Consider the following 22,233-nt stretch of genomic DNA (forward strand, 5'->3'; position numbering starts at 1 on the left):
ATGGCTTTGCTGTTTGCTTTTCTTGTTTTAGTGCGTGCAAGGCTTTTGCACTTGCCCTGCTTGCTAGCTAGCTGTCTTATATCTGAAAAAAACTGTGCCATAAAGTAATGTATGTAATGTAAAGGGCATTTATGAAGTGCTCTGTTACTCCAGGGAATGTCCTGGCGCTATGCAATCGAGGTGTGAAGCTAACTGAGGGACCACACAATTAGTTTTGATTAAAAAGCCAAGTTTTCAATTTCTTTCGAAAATGAGAGGTGGCTCAAACAATCGTTGAAAAAGACTAAACTTACTTATGTAAGATATTGTTAGAAATGGGGTCTCTAGTTGGCAGATGTATGCACCCTGTCCAAGCAGGAGCCACCACTCTAGTCAGGGTAAGTCAGATACACACTAAAAGATAACCTGTGCTCACCCTCTTGTAGCTTGGCACGGAGCAGTCAGGCTTATCTAAAGAGGCAATGTGTAAAGTATCTGTGCAATATACACACCCACAGTAACACAATGAAAACACTACAGAAAGACTCCTCACAGGGTTGGAACAATAGACACTAATGTATTAAATAAATCAAGACTAAAAGGACAAAAATAGGCTGTTTTATGAATTTTTAAAGCACATAAAGAACTTTAGCACTTAGAGGCAATAAGCTCCAGTTGGGGTAATCTAGTCATACTGGACCAGGGCAAATTCCACAGTTTTGGCCGACTGCGATGGAGTGCAGGCTGGCTACAAGACCTAATAAGGGCCTGGTGAACAAAGTATCTTATCATGGACGCAATAGTGAGATGTGGAGTGCCGGTGAACGATGCGTCGATCCCACAGTAGATGATGCGTCGATTTTCTCCACACAGTCATGGAAATGCGCTGGGTCCGTAGACAATGCGCTGAGAGACGTAGGTTCTGAAGAGATTGGCTGGGTTTCTCCATACAGTCAAGGGAATTTGTCAATCTCACCAAGCTGCTGCGGCAGCGAAGTGCAGTTCTGTGCATTGGTTTTTGCAGGACTTGAAGTGGTTCCGATGCAATGTGATGTGCCAGGTTCTGCTCCTGCCACAGGGATGATGCATCCATTTCGGCTCATGCAGTCAGCAGATGTATCCGTGCCTCTGAAGTAAGTATTTTGGTCCACTTCTAGTGAACCAGGCACAAAAGCAGGGCTAGAGACTTTGATATCCTTGAGTCTCACACAAGAGGAGCAAAATAAACAGATCATTGGAGATCACTCTGGTGCAAGGCAGAGTCCAGCTCTCTTCAGCAGGGTCAGAGAGCAGCAGGCAGCAAGGCAGCACAAGAGAAAAGCAGACCTTTCAGGACAGCAGTTAAGTAGAGTGTCAGTCCTTGATGCAGCCCAGCAGTTCTTCTGACAGAGTTAGTTGTAGGTCCAGAAGTGTCTGGTTTGAAGGGGTTAGCTCCCCAGTACTTATACCCAGTTGTGCCTTTGAGTCGGGGAGACTTCAAAGAGGGGTCTATGAAGTGCATAGAGGTCCTTTCTTTTAGTTATGGTTAAATTAAAATAGTTGATATTTATACTGCTGCTGGATGTAAGCTAAAACCCTTAGAGAATCAATTGTCCTGTGCAATGTAGCACATCGAGTTTGCAGTAATATAAACCCTAGAGAATCTTGTCTAATGTAACACATAATCATAGCGGCAATCTAAGACTAAGACCTAGGAAATTCAGTCTTTAAATAAGTGTCCTAACCACCATGTAAGCAGTAGTATTTTTAGAAGTATTTTTATGATGTGTGCCCAAAATGGGCCACAGATAATACTGATGGGGCATGCTACAATGGGTAATCATGAAGAGTATATGTGTGAGCTTGTGCATGCATGATCCCCTATGCAGTTATGGTTCAGATGGCCTTTCTACTAAAAAGGCATTTTTTGATTTGCCTATAACTTTCGACCCCCATGAACGGATTTTTATGAATTTTGGCAATCAGCTAAGTTTCTGCATGCCAGGTTTTGTGAAGATCTGCCCACATGAAATAAAGTTAAAGGGACAGGGGAAGGGAGAAGTGATTTCCAATTTCAACTTCCAAAGGAAATTTTGCTCTCATCTGCAGTCAAAACAGCTGAATGTATTTACACTAAGCTTGGCACAAAAGTAGACCTTTATTGGAAAGGAATTCCTTTTTTGGTTCGGCGAAAATCTATTCAATATGTTTTGAGATGTAAGCACGTAAGAAAGGTTACAAAAGGGATTTAAGGGATTAACAATTTTGTTATCTCTGTTTGAGATTCTCAAAGAACGTCAATTAAAAAACAAAAACAAAGGATTTCATTGGATAGGCACCATTTTGCCCCTTTTGGATCCACATATCCTGATCTGTGGATCTGACAAAACTGATCGGCTGCTGCAAAAACATTTTTCTCTTGTTGCAGCGATTTCAAGACAAGGCTTTGATGTTTACCATTTACTCATGGATTTAGTGCAGCTGTCACATTATTTACTGCATAATTTGATTTGCAGATGGTTTAAAAAAAAGAATGTTTCTAGTGATAATGGATCAAAACACTTCTGCTAGAGGTGTGCCACATAATTAGCATATTCCTGTTCCATAATCTAGATAGCTCTGACACACAATTTAGTCCTTCCTTGCCACAAAACCAAAGTGGCCATAAGAATTGTAAAGCTCTGCAGAATGGTTTGGGGGCTGTTATGATGAAGAAAATACCCATGCATTTACATGGACCCTGTGTGAACAGTTTAAATATTTAATAGAAGTATAGCACACATAAAGATATTTATTTCATTTCTGAAAGAATCTTTATTACTAACATATTGCATTTTTCCCTACATATATTTATGCAATGCAACTCAAAATTGTGAATCCTAGCAAGGTCAAATCAGTCTTCCATCCTCTTCTGAATACCATCAAACTGGGCAACTGTAACACCTGTTCTATACAATGCTTATAAATGATCGAAATGTGGATTGACATTTTCTTCTTATTATTATTCTTGATCTTATTCTTATCATTATTATTAATATAGATGACTCTGCATTTTATAAAACAAAATTGCAAGATATTTTACCTTTTATTTCTGGATAGCTTGAGAATTGCTCCAACACTGAAAAGAAAAATGAAATGTATGTTACCAATGTCTACATTTAAAAAATGTCTAATGATACTGTGAGTGTTCATCTATTATATATGCACAGGTATTCTGATTCACCTTCTGAGGATACAGTAAAGCCCGGATCTTCCTTTGCAAACTTGCTCTTCAAAACACACTTGTCGCTTTCTTGCTCTTTCCTGCCAGTCTGGAGTATTAACGAAGATGCAGCGGATTCATTTTCTGTGCTACAACAAAAATAGGAAACTATAATCAGTTTGCAATTTGCTTTATTCAACAAAAACCCTTTCGCATGAATACAATTTAAGACATTTTATGTTCAATATACAACTTTGATTGTTATGCATATATCACAGCTTAAAACATTGGGCTTCATTTTCTTAAACTGTCTACGTATTGAGTACATTTCTGACTGGTTTGGAATTCATAGTAAGTTCTCACGTGCACAAAAATGTGTAAATATAATTGGTGCAGTGCACACTTAGGGGCCGATTATGATGGCGGTCGGACGTGTGTCCGTCTGCCACCATAGAGTAGGAGGGAACCTCCGCATTGCCTGCGGAGTTCCCTCCTTTGCAATTAGGATGTGACCGCCACCCTGGCGGTCAAATCCTCAATCTTTAAAATTGCCGCAATGTTAAAAATGCATGCACGGCATTTGCGTGCACAAAGCAGCAGGCACCGCGCGGTGCCTGCCGCTTTGTCCACGCAAATGTGCACCCCCCACATCCCCTTCAGCCAGGGGGCCCGCTCCGTATGCTTTTCCACGGCGGAAAAGCCGCTGTGGAAAAGCATACTTTGTACTCCATCCTAATATGGATGGCGGTGTCTGATAGACACCGCCAGCCATGTTAATGCTTTTCCGCTGCGGTCGGAAGGCGACCGCGGTGGAAAAGCGGAGGACAGATTGTAAGACCCACCAGCCATCCTAATTTGGCGGTGGGTCTTTCAAGCCTCCGCGGCGGATTTCCCGCATCCTCCGGCCCGGCGGTGGCTTCTGCCGGCCCGGTGGATGCGGGAAATCCGCCATCGTAATAGGCCCCCTACTTTGTAAAAGAAAGAATTATTAGAACTTTTTCATTTTTTTCTTATTTTTCATCTCAATGTGGAAAACATTTACTCATTACAGAAATTTCATTCCAATTTTTGTAGCGTTACCTTCTCTTCCCACTTTTCTACAATATGCAGTGTGGCATTATGGCAGTCAAATGTTACTGAATAAGCAACCTACATCTATGTTTTTGAGTTTTTACCCTCTCAGAGAAGCAATCCTAGTACAGAATGCTTTGAAGCTGATTTACTCTACCTTACAATTACTAGGTCCTAGCACAGTACTAAGTGTGAGCAAATACAATTAGGGGTTGGCTATGAAGTTTAGACTGATAACTGAAGGTGTTTGCACACTTATGTTCAACATGTGTAAATACCTTTAGAAATAAGGCCCTGTTTATTTTTATGCAACCTAGAATTGGGGTGTGTGTACTTTTGATATACCCTTTCCTATTGTGGTGCCTCTTCTTTGAAAATGGAGATAAGCTATGCTATTGCAATTGTGCGTAAAACATAAATGTCATTTAACAAATGTGTCACAATGTGGAAGCTCCCCTTACTTGAGAAATTCTAAAGGTCTGGAAACATGCCGTTATTGAGAAAGTATTGTCAATCTTTAGGTAAGCAGCCTTTGTATTATTATAATTATCAAAGTATAATATCAAGAAATAATACACCTTTGATTTCAGACATATGTAATATTTGAGAGACACATACACATCAAGAAACACCTAACAAGGAATCAAAACAGAAGATTCAAGAAGTACCTTAGCCTTGATATATGCAGCATATATGCAAAAACATGTTACAATTGTGGACATTTTAAGCTTTGTGCAGCACCGTAATCTGAGGAACATGCTACAATCTAAAAACAGATATCAAGACCGTGCACTGCAGCAGGAGCCCTCAAATGCATATTCTATGTATAATTTCCCCTGCTATGTGTGGCCTCTGCAAAACTACTTTATTGATTTTAGTACCTATTTATGACTTCACCTTTTTGCATTCTGAATCTAACCATGGCATGCACATACACCTAGGATAACACTGTCCTTGCCTAACAACCAAAGGGCGACATCCCTTCAATAAAGTTTATTCAATAAGGTTTATGTTTATTGGCAATTACGTTTATCTAACAATAGAGTAATGTAGAATGTTATACATTTTTAAATTTAGAAAACAAATGGCCCCTTCTGTGTCACACACTCTTCTCTTATATGTCATACATGGATTTCTGTTCATTGAGAGGATACACCCAAACACACTTGCAATTCACTGTTTTACCACTGAACACTGTTCTATATAAAAATTTCCAAGTTATCAAACACAAGCAAGGCTTTATGCTTCATACAGTCATATTTCAATGAAAAGCAAATTCTATACAATGTTATTCAAATTGCAATTATATAAGTCAATGCTGTATATGGTAAAAAAAAACTTTTAGAAGCACAGTACACATCTTATCATAGTAGCTTCTCCATACCACTTTAAAATGTTTACAATAACACATATTTCAATAATTTGTTTACACTATAAACAACATTCATCATAAGTTGTCGATGCCGCGTTTCGGTGGTATCAATGTTGATTCACCCCACCTGCAACAGGACTTAAAACTATAAAACATATGTTGCATCTTAAAATCAAGAATCTCGTACTTGAAGTAGGACTTGTTTATTTGCTGCGATTCACTCACTTTTGGTTTATTCGTTGATGGTATTAGTCTTATATTTCTCAAGTGTAATAATTTATCCACTTAATCTCACTTTCTTTATGCCCGCTTATACTCGGGTCCTGATTCCCCTATTTATGGTTCTACGATGAGATATTCCACGTAAACAGGGTCCACTCTATTGTGCCTTTGTTATTCCTGTTTCTCGAGGACCTTCCTTTCTTTTTGTCCAAAAGATTATCATATAAGAAATGACTGGGGGTTTTGAATTGTGTCCTCCCTCGTGTTCTTCTAGTAAAATGTGCCTGTCCTTGTGATCAAAGATAAACATATGTGTTCAGTGGTAAAACTGTGAAATGCAAGTGTGTGTGGGTATATCCTGAGAATTAACAGAAGTCAATGGATGAAATATATGAGAAGAGTGTGTGACACAGAAGGAACCTTTTTTGTTTTTTGATATTTTAATTGACCCTATCCCTTTTGGTTATAAGGGTATCTCTCCTGTAGTTCGTGGAGATACATTTAAAAATAGACTGTGGTAGCACTCTAAGTAGCACAAAACTTTTCAGAGGTGTTTGTCTTGAGTAAGGCTGCCCTCAGCAGCACAGCATAGTATTATCACTTTATTTTCAATCTTCATTTAATAGTGAAATATTGACATATTTTAAGTGATCTAATCTCTTTTCATTTAAACACTTAGAGTTTTACTAAGGTACATTTCTGACATCATGTTGTTTGACTTCCCTTAAAGGTCCTCAGAGAAACTCAACCAGGTTAGGTTGTGCTGACATTTGGTGCTGCAGAACAATTTAAATAGCAAAATAGTTATTAACTCTTCCAGCAAGGGATCAAATTCTCATTGTAGGCCACTGGCCCGGAATCTCTTCAACGTGGCCACATTTTCAACAAAGTCCCTGCTCATAAGGTGGTTTTCGTAGTGATTTTTCCTTTGCAACCAGGGAGCATCATATGTAGCCTTATGTCAGGTCTGCATTAGTTGTCGTCTGTAGTGTGTTCACCACTTTTTCCCGCATAGTTGAAATGCAGATAAGTGCATTTTCCAATAGCTAACCTATTTCGCCATTTTAAAGGTGTTTCCTTCAGGGGGTGCACCAATCGTTTTCAATCAGGAACTCTAGTGCCCAGTAGTACAATATTATATTGCCCCCAGTAGAGATCGATACTATCCTAGACCAGGGAACTTAAGTCAGCTTCTAGTATTTGGAAGAATGTATCTGAGACTGTTGGACCTGGCCCTTTCTGCAGGATGAGCCCCAAATTTTTTACCTTCTCTCCTCCATTTTTGCTGAATTCGTTTATGTTGCTTTTAGTGCTTGTGCTCTATGCCTAAAACATGATAACATTGGGTTATACAAACTTGGCATATTTAATTGACTTAAAAGTCCCTAGTAAAGCACGTTACATGTGCCCAGGGTCTGCGAATCTAATGCTACTAGGGGGCCTAAAGCACTGAGTATGCCACCCACTAAAGTAGCCCTTTAAACATGTATCAGGCCTGCCATTGCAGAGCCAATGTGCACAGTTTTAACTTACCCTGTCAACCTGGCAAAATAATCATTTGCTAGGCCGAACCCTTCCCTTTGATACATATAAGTGAGCCCTAAGGTAGGCCCTAGACTGCTCCAAGGGCAGGGTACAATGTATTTAAAATGTTAGACATGTACCTTTAAGTTTTACATGTCCTGGGACTGAAAAACTCTTACATTTGTTTTTCACTACTGTAAGGCCTATGTCTCCTGTAGGATACAATTAGAGTTGCCTTATTACATTTTATAACAGTAATTTCTAAATGGGAAGATATATTTAGTTCATGCTTGGTGTCTCTGGAATCCTAATTTAAAATGCTGACTTATGGTGAAGTTGGATTTCAATTACAATTTTGATAATGCCACTTTTACAAAGCTATACAAACAAAAACAAGACCTGGAATCCTATTTCTTTGAAAAAAGTAACCACACTATATACTTTTTGTGGTCGGGTTATTTATTTACCCTATTTTTTCTACTTTTGTTTCTTATTTTGATAAGGAAATTCTCTCCTTTCTAGGACAACACATATATCAAAAACACAATTTCTACAACATTAAACATTAATGACACTAACATTTTTTGACATACACATTTATGACATTTTGCTATCATCATTTATAGCCCATATGTCAAGGACTGAAAAACAATTATGACGTCCTACAAATATATATCACATATATACAAACATATGCCTCATCCCGCTCTGGCTTATATGTGTGTACAAAAATTCACTTTTCCTGGTTTATAATTAAACTATTTGACATCATAGAATAATTATGCCTTAATTATGCTGACGCGTTTCTAGCCTCGCTGTTTTCTTTGCTGGCTTTCATCAGGGCTCCTTAGTGACAACAAATTGGACATATCTAAAAAAAAAGAAAACATACAAAATCACTATTCCAACCTCAACCTTCTACACCACTACGGCATCACCACTCTGTGGTATCACATACCTTTGGTTTTTATTTTTTTGGCAATCCTATGAGACCCCACAGCTTCAATTATAGGCAGCAAGATGCACCGCGAGTTTCCTATAAGAATAAACCATTCAAATGGCCTCAGTCTATAGTGATATCATTACTTTTAACTTCCAAATATCACAATGCGTCATCTCACGTACCTTAATGTAATGGCTTAAAGCTTATGTTGCAAAGAATTTCACTTTCGCGCTCTGTTAGCTCGTCGAGTCTGATAAAAGGAAGGGATTCCAAGTCAGGACTTCCTTCAAAGAATTGTATATACATATATATATAACATGTGTCCAGCTTTTTTCCTACCTGAATCATTCTTTCGGTAGGGAAGATTTACTGCTCCATATTGTTCTTATCCTCCACTCCTTAGACCCACATTATCTGCAAATGACCACAGAGCCATTGATATGAAGCGGTTACTTAACTTATGCGGTCGCACAAGGCTTTTAGCTCACGACTGCTCCTCTCACCTGTCCTACTGGATTCACTTCTCATGGTCGGCGTATTACTTTTGCCTCCAAGTTTTAGCGCGATTGTTTACCAGCTTCCATTTCTATCGTCGGATGCCGATAGAATACCCCGGAAGTAATTTACCTGGACTTCCTGCTTTTCGACAAAACGGAATAAAGGCTCATGGGGATTGTAGTTGCGGCTTCTGGCATTTTCTTGCCTCAGCAATTTTGTCCCTGCAGACTATCTCTGGTCACATGACTGGGTGTAGTTGACCGTTGGGCTTGGTGTATTCCTCTTAGTCAGCCCCGCTGTTGTGATGATCATAAACACGAAGCAAACACTTCAGGTACGGTTGAAATATGTTTATTAGTTGCAGTGCAGACCAACCATAACCAGCATCCTGTGCCTCCAGTTCCTTGCCTCAACTGTCATCCTGGAACCCACAGAGTGTTCCGTGAGGACGTATTCCAGCATGGAATACTTAATGTTATCAGTGCTGACAAGATTACACATACCCTTCAAGTATACATAACACACTCACAATGGGCGCTAAGGTGTGACTGGATGTGCTATCATTGGAAGCATTGGAGGAAGGAGTTGGGCCTAGCCTCACGTACATCTGAATAGGCTGTGTCTTGTCTCCACAGAAAGGACTGCCTGCCTCTTGTAGTTAGTCTGGAGCCAGAGCAGGGGAGGCAGGGCAGCTGTGCACTTCAAAGGCATGCCTGTAACAGTTTCTCCCCACTTCAAAGACACAACTGTGTATAAAAGAAAGATCTTATACACCACCACTTCACTTATACACCACCACTTCAGTACACATCTGGACCTGTGTGTAATCTCTGTATACTTTGCTAGGAAAATGGACTGCTGCTGATGGACTGTACTTTGATTGACTCTTGCTTTGCTGATCTCTTGCCTGCAGTGATCTTACCTGGGTGAGAAGGACTGGACCTACATCTCTTGAACCCAGAACCCAGAGTGACTCCAAGGCCTTATTAGCTGGCCTCCTGATCTGAAGTCTCAGGGACATAACATGCTTCCAACAACCTTATATCTGCACCTAGACTCTGCCATCTGTGAGTCTACCCTGCCAGGTAGTGCCACTGCTGTCCACGACCTTTGAAAGTGGGCTTACGTTGCTTTGCCAGCCTTTGTGGATCCAGTGGAACTGAGGCATCTCCTCTGCTGTGCAGCACAACCCTGAGCAGACCGGACGTATATCAGCTGCTGCATGGATTGGAGCCGTTGCAAAGGCTTGTATTGCCAGCGCAGCCTGAATTGTTTACAGAACCGCCGCTGCACGACACAATCCTCAACACCGGCCCTCGTATCTCTGGTCAACGGCAGCCTCGACAATGATGCCGAACCCTGAACCGGAACCTCACAGCTCCTGTGAACCGGCGCATCACCCCGAATACGCGATGCATCCTAGACTCTGGACTTCGCATCACAAGCCCTCGTTGATGGGATCCTCAATGTTGATGCAACAGAACATCACAGCGCAGCCTCGCCGCATATCCATCTAGCCCTACATGTTTTACTCCCTTCAAGATGCCTTCCGCCAGCAATTTGAAACAAGCATTTGCAATGCAATAGGTCTCACATTTAACTGAGTTTTAGCTATTGCCAATGTAAATGACAATGCCTTTTATTTATGTCTTAAAAACTAAAACAAAAATAAAAGGCATTTGTTATTTGCAATGTCAATAGCTCAAACCCGCGTATCTGCGAGACCTACTGCATTGCAAATGCTTGTTATACCGTATTATCAAGGCTATCTAACACCACGACAATGTTGTATCTTGATTGCAATACGTAACATTTTATACAAAACTTGTGATAAATGTAGACCCTTACAGAAAATCTGCCAGTCCACCATGAAGGCTGAGGTCCCAGACCTCCACCATATTTAGAGATCCCAACCTACATAGAGGGCATCTCTGGTATGTAAAAAGCTGCAAAGATGACTGCTGTTACAACACTAAACTCTTGCCAAGCAGGTGCCCAGTTTAAAGCGCCTGTTTGGGAAACTTTAATGTTAAAAGAAAACAAAGTCCTAAAGTGACAAGTGACCCGCCAAGCAAGTGGGGGGTGGTTCTCCCTGAACATAGAGGCCATTTTATATTTCTTTCCCGGGTCTGCCATAGTTCACTGATGCATGGGGGTGCTTCCACTCTGCCAAACTCTAAAAGAGGCCTTATGTAATTTAATGTGTCCGACCAAGTTATTTATCACAACGGGTATTTGGAGGATCTGTGCATAATCAAGAAGAGTATTCCTTAACCGCATGCGTGCGAGCGGAATTCCGCCCGTACGCTGAGATTTTAAAAAGCGCATGTTACGTGACAAGCTGGGCTCGTCATGAGCGTGCGAGGAGGCTACCTCATGACGAGCCCAGCTCGTCATCAGCGTTGAAGGGGTTAAGATACTAAAACTAAGTCTAGCAGACTTCTGAAATGTGCAGCCCGCAGTAAAGGTGCTTGCTAGTTAATTCTAATGCTTAGCAAATAGCAATATTAAGTAGATTGAGCTCTAGGACAGGATTACTATGTACCACAGTGGAAACTAAGGAACACAAAAACAATACAGAAAAGAATATGCAAGTTACACTGACAGTTAGGAACAACAATAATTTGTCAACATGCACTGTAGACTTTTGAATATATACTAAAATGTCTTTAAAGTGAAGATTTATCTATGGTGATAAGCGAATCTTAAATAGCAACACTGATAATAGTGACACAGTAATATAACATGTCTTTATTTCCATATAAAATACAACCATGGTATCAATAACATTCATAACAGCAGCAGCTTTGCCAACGTATGTGCCACCTGGTGATCATAAACTTTCTTCAAAATGGCTGTCACACCTCCTGCCAAATTTGATGTGGCTGACCTCAATAGCTGGCAAGGATGTTAGGGTTTCCACACCAAAGGTGGGCAGATTTGCCAAGTGGTCTGTGTTTATGACAACCAAAACCTTAAACACGCTTTCCGAAAGGGCAACAGCACAAGAATAACGACTGAATTAATGGCGAGATTAATGTATTGCTGGACAGTTCATATATATCAAGATCCTTGGCCTAGAAAGTACCTGTTTAACATATATGCCTCCACCCTCTGTAGACCCCTACTGCTTAGGTGTAACATTGTGTGAAATTGCTTATCAAGTTATATGCAGACAAGAAATCCCACAGAGATCTTTGAAACTGTATGTTTCACTTCAAAGCAGCCTTCAGCAGTGTTAGAAATGGGGGTTCAGGATGACTAGGGTATGCACCTACGCCAGGCAGAACCCACCACTCTAGTCAGGGTAAGGGAGTTACACACCCAATATTTCCCCTGCTCACCCCCTTGGTAGTTTGTCAGAGCAGTCAGGCTTATCCCAGAGGCAATGTGTAAAGTGTTTGCGCAACACACACACCAGTGAGACTCAACATCCACCACAATAAGAAACTCCACATAAGGTTATAGAAAAATATCCTGTGTATTATATATAAAACACACAGACCACAATTACTTGGTATCATACGTATAGCATATTAAACCACAAATCCTATAAACCACTTTGCTACTAGGCAATTGTCATAACAGTACATATCGCAAATCCTTTTTGCCAACTAGGCAGTTGTCCTAAACATTTATTGCAAATAAGGCAATACTCATAATATTAGGGCCCCAAATTCCATTATGGGACAGTAGCCTTTTATTATTGAAAAAAGAAACACACAGTATTTCACAATCAGGACATGTCACACACACCAGTACACGTCCTACCTTTCATATACACTTCACCCTGCCCATGGGGGTGCCTTGGGCCTACCTTAGGGTACCTTACATGTAAGGAAAGGGAAGGTTTGGGTTTGGCAAGTGGGTGCACTTGCCAGGTCACATAGAAGTTTACAACTACACGCACATACACTACAGTGGTAGGTCTGAGACACATTTACAGAGCTATTCATGTGGGTGGCAGAACCAGTGCTGCAATCCAACTAGTAGCATTTGATTTACAGGCCCTGGCACACTAGGTGCACTTTACTAGAGACTTATCAGTAAATCAAATAAGCCAATCTTGGATAACCAATCATATTCGCAATTAGGCAAAAAGTTTGGGGATTAACCAGTCAAAAGAGGCAGGTCTAACAAGCAGTGTATAGCCCAATCTATAAGTTAGAAATGAACTAACATATTGTGGCTAAAACACTGATCACTGCAGCTGTGCCCCACTTAGAGGTAGTTCTTAGGCAGCGAAAGTGTATATATAAATTTGGTATTACTATAATATATCTTGTATCGCTGTTGCCATTACCTATCACACAAAAGCAGTATTTGTCTGTGATATGACCACTCTGGCACACAACATTCTTTAATGATGAAGAAGCACTTTTCCCACATCGTTCTAAGGTGTGGAGGACCTTTCCTAATTTGTCTTGTCCTCCTGAAATTAACCTACGGAATGTTACTAGAAGATGTATTTCCGCAGCAATTTAAAATATGGGGGGCAGCAGCGGAAAGAAGCTTAGAAGATGCTTCACTAGCTCATTGTGGGTTTCATATTCTATCTCCAAATCTAGCTGTCTTTTCTCAAGCTGGTATATCAATGATGGAATTAATGAGCAATTGCTGAAGTGGTTTGCATTGTTCATCTAATGTCACACCCACAAGACTAAACAGGCATCCTTCATGTTACCCACCTCACACGTGGAGTATCACAGAGATCAGCTTCATGGTCAAGCCTGCCAGTGGCTAAATGTTTTTCTTCAGCTACATCCCCAGCAAGTGAAAAGTAGATTGCATATCTATACCGAATGCTCACATCTACAAACCCAACCTACTGGACAATATATAAGACCTAAGAGGCTACCTACTCAGGGAGTGATGTCAGCAAACCACCTCTGCCTACCTACAGACTGGGCTTGGTAAACCCAGAACCTCTTCCACCTGCTTATTTCCTGCCTATACATCTGTAGCCGGGGTGAGACTACTGGTTATGGTAAAGGGACTTGCATAAGACAGACGACCCACTCCCAAAGCAGTATCTCGGTGCTGGAGCAGATCTAGGAGGTTAGTAAGCAGATCTTGAGAAACGTTTTCAGCAGTGTTTGAACTTCCCAAAATCAGAGCTAGATTGAATATAAAGAGGAAGACAGTTCCTATGATAGGGGGCTAGATAGGAAAATGAACAACATTCATATCAGGAGGAAAGGATGCAAAGAGGATTTAAAAGAGGTTTATCCTTAGACGTCAAATTTCTGCTTAGACAATACCAGAAAAGTCTGACTCGGAAGTAGGAGGGGCCGATCCCAAGGAGTGATTTGTGAGTGAGACATAGGAGCTTAAACACTTTCTTATTGACAACTAATGTACTGCTCTTAAAGTAGGTATAGAGGGGGAGCTGGGTGGAAGCTTCCATACTAACGGAGGCGCCGCATTTTATAGAAAAGTCTCACTGGCCGCCTCCAGACGTGCATTCCAGTTGTCCTGGTGGCTCATAATGAGGACCTGGATCAATGTTTTCCTGGAACTCATGGGAAGCCAAAGAAACTCTTTTTAAAGAAAATGCAAAGTTTAAATTAAGTTATTTTTTGCATAGTTACTAAAACAGTTGCAATACATTAAAACAATCAATAAAACCATTTATACACACCAATAAAACCATTAATACACACAGTAAAGTGCATTCATGTCTGGTGATAGCACCTAGCAGGTGTCGTGCAAATAAAATGTAATACATCATAAAGGGCTCTTTTTTTTTTTCTCTCCCCCGAAGCGCAAGTTATTCCTGCGCGAGCGCGCCTCCAAGTCCTTATTGTTGGCTGCTATAACCTGCAGGAGTTTCTCCATGACCTAAAGTTTCGCGCTATTAACCTCTTTGACGTCTTCAAGAGTGGAATTGTGTTGCTTGGCTTCAGTGATTCGACCATTGCGTTTCTCCAGCTTCTGAACCAGAAAGTCCATGCGCAGGTTCATGGAGTCCATCTTGGATTCGATGGAGGTTAAGCTTTGGCGGATTGTAAAGAGGATAGCTTTAAAGTCTTCATCCTGTGCAGGGGGCTGGTCATCATCTTTGCACGTGTCTTCATCTCCGTCAAGGGCCTGCTTTCACGCAGTGAAATGTAGTTTCGTCTGCTTACCCTCAGTGCGGCCCATTGTGCGCTCCTCCCCATGTGGGGCCTTTTCAGCCTGTACTTGGCACACAGAGGTGACCTCCAGCGGCGGCAACCCTAAGCCTCAGTCAATTGAATGGGTCCGTTCCGGTTTCCAACTCCAGGTCAGCAGGGTGTCACGCCCAAGGAAGTCTCTTTTTAGGCCTTAGAGAGAGCAGTCCTCACAGTGCGTCACCGAGGGTACAGTGCGGCTTGGCGCCAGCACAGCCTTATGTTTCAGGCCAGAGGCATCAACATAGTAGAGGGGAATATCACAGTCAAGCAGGAATGGGTTAATGCATGCTCTGTACACAATCCGCAGTTCCCAGCTCTATCTGCCAAACCGCCCACAGTAAAACAATATATATAAGTATAGTATGATAATATGTGATGCCTCCTCCGCCCTTCATGGCAATAGCAGCCTTTACCTGCCAGGCAGTTTCCACTGCTCACCCTCCGTCACCACATTCACAGGCAACCGCGGCCCTCCCAGCAGGGGCACAGGGCCGCTTTTCAGTCAAAGGGATGGTTGCTCATGTAAGCAGCCTGCTGCGGACGTCCCACCGGGCGGGTGGTCGTGCTCCTCACAGCAGACCCAGAATTGCCGGCTTCACAGGTGAGACCAGTTTTCAAAGTCAGGTCATGCAGGCTTCAGATCCCGGCGTTGCTCGCCAGGCCGCATGGATCGATCCGCAGGAGTAGCGCTTCTCACCAGCCGGCGCCCCCGTCCATTTCCTGCAAGTCGGAGCGAGCACACCAGTCACCTCCACAGCAAGCCATACTGGGCATCGGCCTGCGAACCAGTAATCAAACTGCAGATCGCATTCCTCAGCCGCAGGGCAATACCGCTTAGGGATCCAGGCCTCACCTCGCTAGTTTGCGGACGCTGCCATTTTACAGCCCACCTCGCAGTGTTCAGCCGAGTTAAGGAGCGGGCTACAAACTCCTCAGGGACAGCTCCGCAGGGGTTCCAAAGTATATATTTCATTCGCCGCCGTGTTCACATGTAGTTTTTCGGCGCTGGGGATAGAGTAGGGCCACATGCACGCAGGATAATGAAGGATGGTGCTCCTGGGCTGACAGAGCCTCCCTAAGGTGCGGCCATCTTGTCTGCCGGCTCTCTAGCACCCCCTGGAATCAAGTTCTTTGCTTTGATGAAATTAAAAGTGTGACACTGCTGTTTAAAGAATGGGGTCTTGGCATGAGGGCCTGGCGCTGAGTTATTTGCCTATGCATACTGCACAGTGGACTCCCAGTGCATCTTCAACTGGTAGCCTGGCCGCCTCTGCAGTCGGATGTTTGTGGCAGTTTTTGTTCAGCTAGCATAAGAAATTTGACCAATCTACAGTTCAATTGTGTGGCCCCTGGATCAAAGCATGTCAGCACCGCTTGCCTCCTAGAGCGAATTCCCCTCTGTTTAAAGAGGGCCTTTAACAGCTGTATCCTTTCTTGCAATAGCTCCTTGCAGGTGTAGATTAAATGCAGAATATGTCCTATTCCCGTACCACACAAGCTGCAAGAAGTCTGGGTCGGTGCCCTCTAACCAAGTAGAAAGTTCTGGGAACATGGAAGAGGCCCAGAAAGTGCCTAAGAAATTTCATTTAGGGTCCTCCAGGCGTGGAATCTGGCTGAGATGGTAGCCTTGTCCTCCACCAGTGAGAGTCATTTTACGTTCTTTCAAACCAGTTTCTTGAAGGTTGAATGATGGAGCTGTGTATTCCAGAGGTCGGAGAGCCCAGCAGTTTCCAGAGATTCCTCTAGGTAGCTTCTTGCGGGAGAGGTATCCTTCTGCTGGAGTTCTTGCCATAAGAGTTGGTTTAAGGTGTTTGAGGGGGAGAATCTGATCTTGTTCTACCAGATGATTTAAGCGCCATGCCTGGACAGAGACTGTTTTAGTAAGCCGACCTCCAGCCTTATTTGAGCTGGCGATGTGGAGTTTGGGAGACTGAACATAATTTTGTATGACTTAACTAAGGTGCTGTCCAGTTGTTTGGCGTATCTGCTCCTCATTGCTTTGCTGCCATAGTAGGGAGTAGTTTGGCCTGTGCTGCCTTCAGGAGGGGGCTTAGTATGGGCCCCATCACTTTGGATGCAAGGTTTTTCATTGTTATTGCTATTACCAGCTCTTTCCTTCTTATTTCTTCTTTCTGATGTACGAAAGACCCTTCCTTATCAATGATGACACCTAGGTACTTGTAGTTGGTTGCTGGTTCTATTTGTATGCCACTCAGATGCCATCTCTTTTGCCGACTTCTTTTACTGCTGATGGTCATTGTCCTTGTTTTCCTGAAGTTAATTTTTAGGTTGTTCTCTGTAGCAAAGTTCTCCAATTCATTAAGAAGATGTTGCAAGCCAACCTCGGTGTGACGAAGCAGGACTACGTCATCGGCATACATGATATTGGTCAATATTTTGCCTCTTAGCCTGGGCGGGTGGGAGTTGCAGATGCTGAGAGCTTGCGGGAGGTCTGCGTTGAATAGATTGAACAGCGTAGGGGCTAGCATGCAGCCTTGCTTCAGGCCTTTAGTTGCAGACACCCTTCTGGAGAGGTGAGACCCCCCCTCCCAATTGCACCTGGACCCAGGTGTGGAGAAGTGACAAAATGCAAAGTGCTGAAACACGTACCACAAATAGAGGTAACCTGGTCCTTCATGTATAACCTATTATCCACCAAAAAGCCATGTTTTTTACCACGCTCTTGGGACAAAGTACTGGACCTAATTCTGTTGGCCACCAATCTTCTGACCAGAATACCTGAGCTTTCCCAAACAGGAGGATTTCAGCCTTTTCTCCATTCAGTTGCAGGCAGTTGAAACTCATCCAACCTATCAACTTTGATATACAGTCAATAAATCTAACTTTGGAAGTCTCAGGATTTTACCCAAATTAAATTAACAATTGGGTGTTATCGGCATGGATATTATTTCAAAACCACATGCCTTAATCTTTGTAAGTGGAGCCACATAAGTATTGAAGAGAGTAGGACTCAGGAAAGAGCCCCGAGGAACCCTCTTATTAATAGGAACTCGATTTGAACGGGTGGATTTAGATCACTTGGGTTCTGTCAGCCAGGAAGTTCTTAAGTCAAGTTAAGGCCTTCTCATGTACACCTATCTCATACAGTCTCTGAATGAGATTGGAATGGGATAACGTATTGAAGGCAGCTGACAAATTAAGTATACAATTATAGCTGGAATGCCTTTATCCAGTAGTATTCTGGTGGAATTAATAACAGTCAGAAGGGCCGTTTCCATGCTGTTGGAAGTACTAAAACCTGATCGTGAGTGATCCAGTATGCATTTGTTCTCTAAATACTTAGAGAGGTGGTTGTTAACTGGGCCCTCCAAGACTTTACCAAGAAGAGTAGAAGCGAAATGGGCTGATAATTCACATGCTCATAGGGGTGGGTATTTGCTCTTTTCAAGATGGGAACGGCAAATGCCGCCCTCCAATTCTGTAGCGATTTCGCTGAGTCCATGGATCAATTAAGTACATTTATAATGTAGGAGTTAACAGAGATGGCAATAAGTCGGATAGGGTTCACATGGAAGGCCAGACTAATATTCACCAGCATATCTTGCACCTATTCCTGAGAGATACTATCACACTTTCCGGCTGGGGGTTTGATGGCAATAGATCACTGCTAGCAGGTTCAACTGGCCTCATTGCCAATGATGAAAAATCCTTATATTATCTGGAGATCGTTTCCTCAAAGTAGTCAGCAAGCGAACCACATAACTCTTGCAAATCTGGTATTGCTAATTTACAGGCAGCTGGCTTATTAAGTTCATTCAGCTCTTTAAATAGCTTTCTCGTATAGTTGCCAGCCAGCTCGATCCTGCTGATAATATGACATCCGCGCACCTCCCTAATCTTCCTTTAGTACATCAGAAGGGCTAGTTTGTATGCCCTTCTGTCAGGATGGGAGTTAGTCCTCTGCCACCTCCTTTCCAATCTTTAACAGGCAGTTTTCCACTTCTCAGGTCTGCCATATACCAAGGGGAAATTATGTTTAGTGGATCTGTTATTGCTGGCTTTGGTGGTGAGCTACTACATCAAATGCTTTAGTAAGATAATTACGATAAGATAGCTAAAGCTTCATTATTATCCTCAAATTTGTGTATGTCAGAAGGGTGGAAGGTGGACTGAAAATTCCAAGGTTTCATTTTCCTCCAAAATCTGGTTACTCTTATGCCGGCCATCTTTTGCCAGCCCACCACAGCTGACCTAGTTATCTCAAAGCTGATGGAGTAGTGGTCAGTCCCTAAAAATAGTTATATTGAGAACTGGAGAATAAGAAAGGCTCATGCATATCAGCACCTTGAAAGCATTCTTTCAAGGGGTGATGCATTAATACATGGAGGTGCCACATATGTCTGTTACTGTCACGATGTGACAGTGTGATAATGCTGGGTGACCCATGTTTTCAGTATGTTGCAGATATGGACCCACTGTGGAGTGCAAATACTTTCTGACATTCACACCTCACAACCTCACAACACAGCTGGTGTTCTAGGCTGAGAATGTTCTGGTCTCTAAAAGGAAGAACGCAATGTTGCGTTCTTATAGGTGCCACATCAATGTTTACTGCGATCCAGCTTGCCTTCAGCCTACTAAAAAGTTAACAGGAAGGACATGGAGTATTTACCACCTTGCATACTGCTGCATGAGTACTCATAGGACATGTAAAACTTAAAAGTACATGACCTGCCTTTTAAATACATTGCAACCTGCCCTGTGGGTTATACAGGGCCTAACTTAGGGGTGACACGTGTATAAAAAAGGAAGGTTAAGGCCTGGCAAGTGGTTTATCCTGGCAGGTTGAAGTGGCAGTGTAAAATTCACATCCAGGCTCTGCAATGGCAGACCTGAGCCATGGTTACAGGGCTACTAAAGTAGGTGACACAATGAGTGCTGCAGGCCCACTAGTAGCATTTAATTTAAAGACCCGGCCACATGTAGTACACTTTACTAGGGACTTGTAATTAAATAAAGTATGCAAATTGGGTATGAGACAATGTTACCATGTTTAGGGGAGAGAGCACAAGCAGTTTAGCACTGGTCAGCAGTGGTGAAGTGCACAGAGTCCTAAAGCCAGCAACAGCAAAGCTCAGAAAAATGGAGAGAGGCGGGCAAGAAGTGAGGGGAAAACCACTCTAAGGCTGTCAGGTCTAAAAATTGGCAGGAGCAATGGCTCAGAGATCGAGGTCATTTTCTATCCGATCTGTTTCTAAAATCATGAAGTCCTGACCTGGAGGTGCCCAAGTATCAACAATGATTGGTGCTAAAGGGCACCCCTGTCATGATCTCCCCGCCTCCCGGAGCAGATGGGAGCACCGCGAAGAAATCACGAGCGGCACGCTGGACCACATGTACCAGCATGCATAGCGCCAGGACGCTCGCCGAAACGCCCATAAAGAGGATGGCCGACGGAGGAAAGGCGTCGGATATTTTGAATCCACGCCGGCCGTTCAGCTCCGTGTTTCCAGTAACTCTTGTTTTGCACCTGGTAGAAGAGAAGCGGCTGCTCTCTCTACGCCGAGACCCTGCTTGACTTAGACGCTCACCAAGGAGGTGAAGGCAGCGTCTTGGCCCCGTATCGCGGAAGCTTTTCCCGCGAAGTATAGACGCTCACCAAGGAGGTGATCACCGCGTCTTGGTTACGGGTTGACCTTACCCGCCTTGTTCAGACGCACACCGAGGAGGTGTTTCCGCGTCTGGACGGACACTTTGGGCATTTGTGATCGGAAGGTGTAGACGCACACCAAGGTGGTGCCTGCCGCGTCTCCCCCCCACACGCATTGTTTATTGGGCACAAGTCGAACGCAGGAGGTGCGTTGCCCTAAGGTTCCGTTGTCCTGGGTAGATCGGCTGCTTCCTAGACTGGCAGCCTTAATTACGTGCGAGAGCGCCCGGCTGGGCATTCCCGATCCCGCTTTTGTGTTGGGAGATACGCCTTATGTACAACAGAGCACCATAGCGGTTACAGCATTCGAACGGCATTTTCGGCCGTTACTAAGCACGGTGCCCTCCGTTGGCGAATACCGGTACCGGTATTCATGCGGAGGACGGTTGGAACGCACAAGAATTGCGTAGCTGGCTGCTTATGGGTATCGTTATATCTTCCCCTTTTGTTTGTGTACAAGACTGAGATACTACCGCGAATTAGCGGATTACTATTGTGTTCTTTTTGCATTATTATTTACGATCATCAGACATAATAAATCAGTATTCTCTGATTAACTGTGTATCTTCATATTTCGTACTCTAGTAGTGTCTTTCTACAACCCCGAGACGCTAGGAAGGTTACAACCCCTCTTTAGTTGTTAGTTAATAACTTATGCTACAAGGCTCAGGGCTTCAAGACATTGTGCAGACAAACCTTCTCCTGGTCACCCATTAGTTACGCATTCTGTGCATGTTAATATAATAGAGACAGTGGTGACTTCAAGTTCCTGTCTCAAAACGAAGCACCTGATGTAGAAACAACTGATTTTTAGGTCTCGCTGGTGATGCAGCGCGATAGCGCTGTCGCCAGCGAGATCTATTGTTGTCGTCTTGCCTGCCAAGTGGTACAGACCGGGGCACGCGCCGATTGGTGTCTGTGGACGCGCACGTACAGGCACGTGCACATCTCCTGTCCCGCAGGCAGTTTAACTTTCAGCCCATCGTTGAAGCGGGTCTGCTCAAGAAATAGACATTGATACTGTGCCTTAATCGTCACAAACTGAGAATCCCCCACTCACCCGGTCTGCGGGGGGAGGATCCTCCTCAACGGCAGCGGATGGCGTCAGGGAAGGCGCTGCGGGGTGGAGCTTGGACTGTGTGCCCACTGGCCGCATAGGTTCACGCGGGTAAACGTGCGCTCCGGCTGTCTGTAGCGCAAGGGCCAGGTCTACTGAGGCTTGCAGGCCTGGGCATGAGACTTCCAAAGAGCTAGCATCGATAACCGCCCACTGGAGATGCAGTAATAGACCCCTTCTAGTGCACGAAACCCTTGAGCCAATGAACAACCTGCAGAGATGCATCTAGCCAATCCCAAGCCAGGCTCTAAAGGCTCGAAGCTAATAAACAGCGGAGAAGAACTCTGCAGCCCAAAGATTAATGAATATCCGGAAGCAATTCCAACAATTGACAGAACTGCATCTGGCTACTGGCTACTTTATAAATTTCGATGACTTTTCTGATGATCCAAGTGAACATGAAGACAAGCCAGCAAATAAAACTTTCAAAGAAATAATAACAGAACTCTTTCATTAACTTGGAGAAACATATCTGACTTCACCATGGATTGAATTGTGGA

General features: G+C 43.2%; 1 protein-coding gene across 1 annotated transcript in view; it reads right to left on the bottom strand.

Annotated features, from left to right (window-relative positions):
* Positions 1-22,233, bottom strand: part of ALPK2 (alpha kinase 2) — a 224,404-nt gene that overhangs the window by 99,868 nt on the left and 102,303 nt on the right. The window contains exons 5-6 of the mRNA XM_078674891.1: positions 3,182-3,309; positions 3,041-3,076 (exon numbers count right to left, since the gene is read on the bottom strand). Coding sequence (XP_078531017.1) covers positions 3,041-3,076; positions 3,182-3,309 — 164 coding nt within the window. The remainder of the gene's footprint in view (positions 1-3,040; positions 3,077-3,181; positions 3,310-22,233) is intronic.

The sequence above is a fragment of the Lissotriton helveticus genome, chromosome 2_1 (genome assembly GCF_964261635.1).
Source record: "Lissotriton helveticus chromosome 2_1, aLisHel1.1, whole genome shotgun sequence".
Lineage (NCBI taxonomy): Eukaryota > Metazoa > Chordata > Amphibia > Caudata > Salamandridae > Lissotriton > Lissotriton helveticus.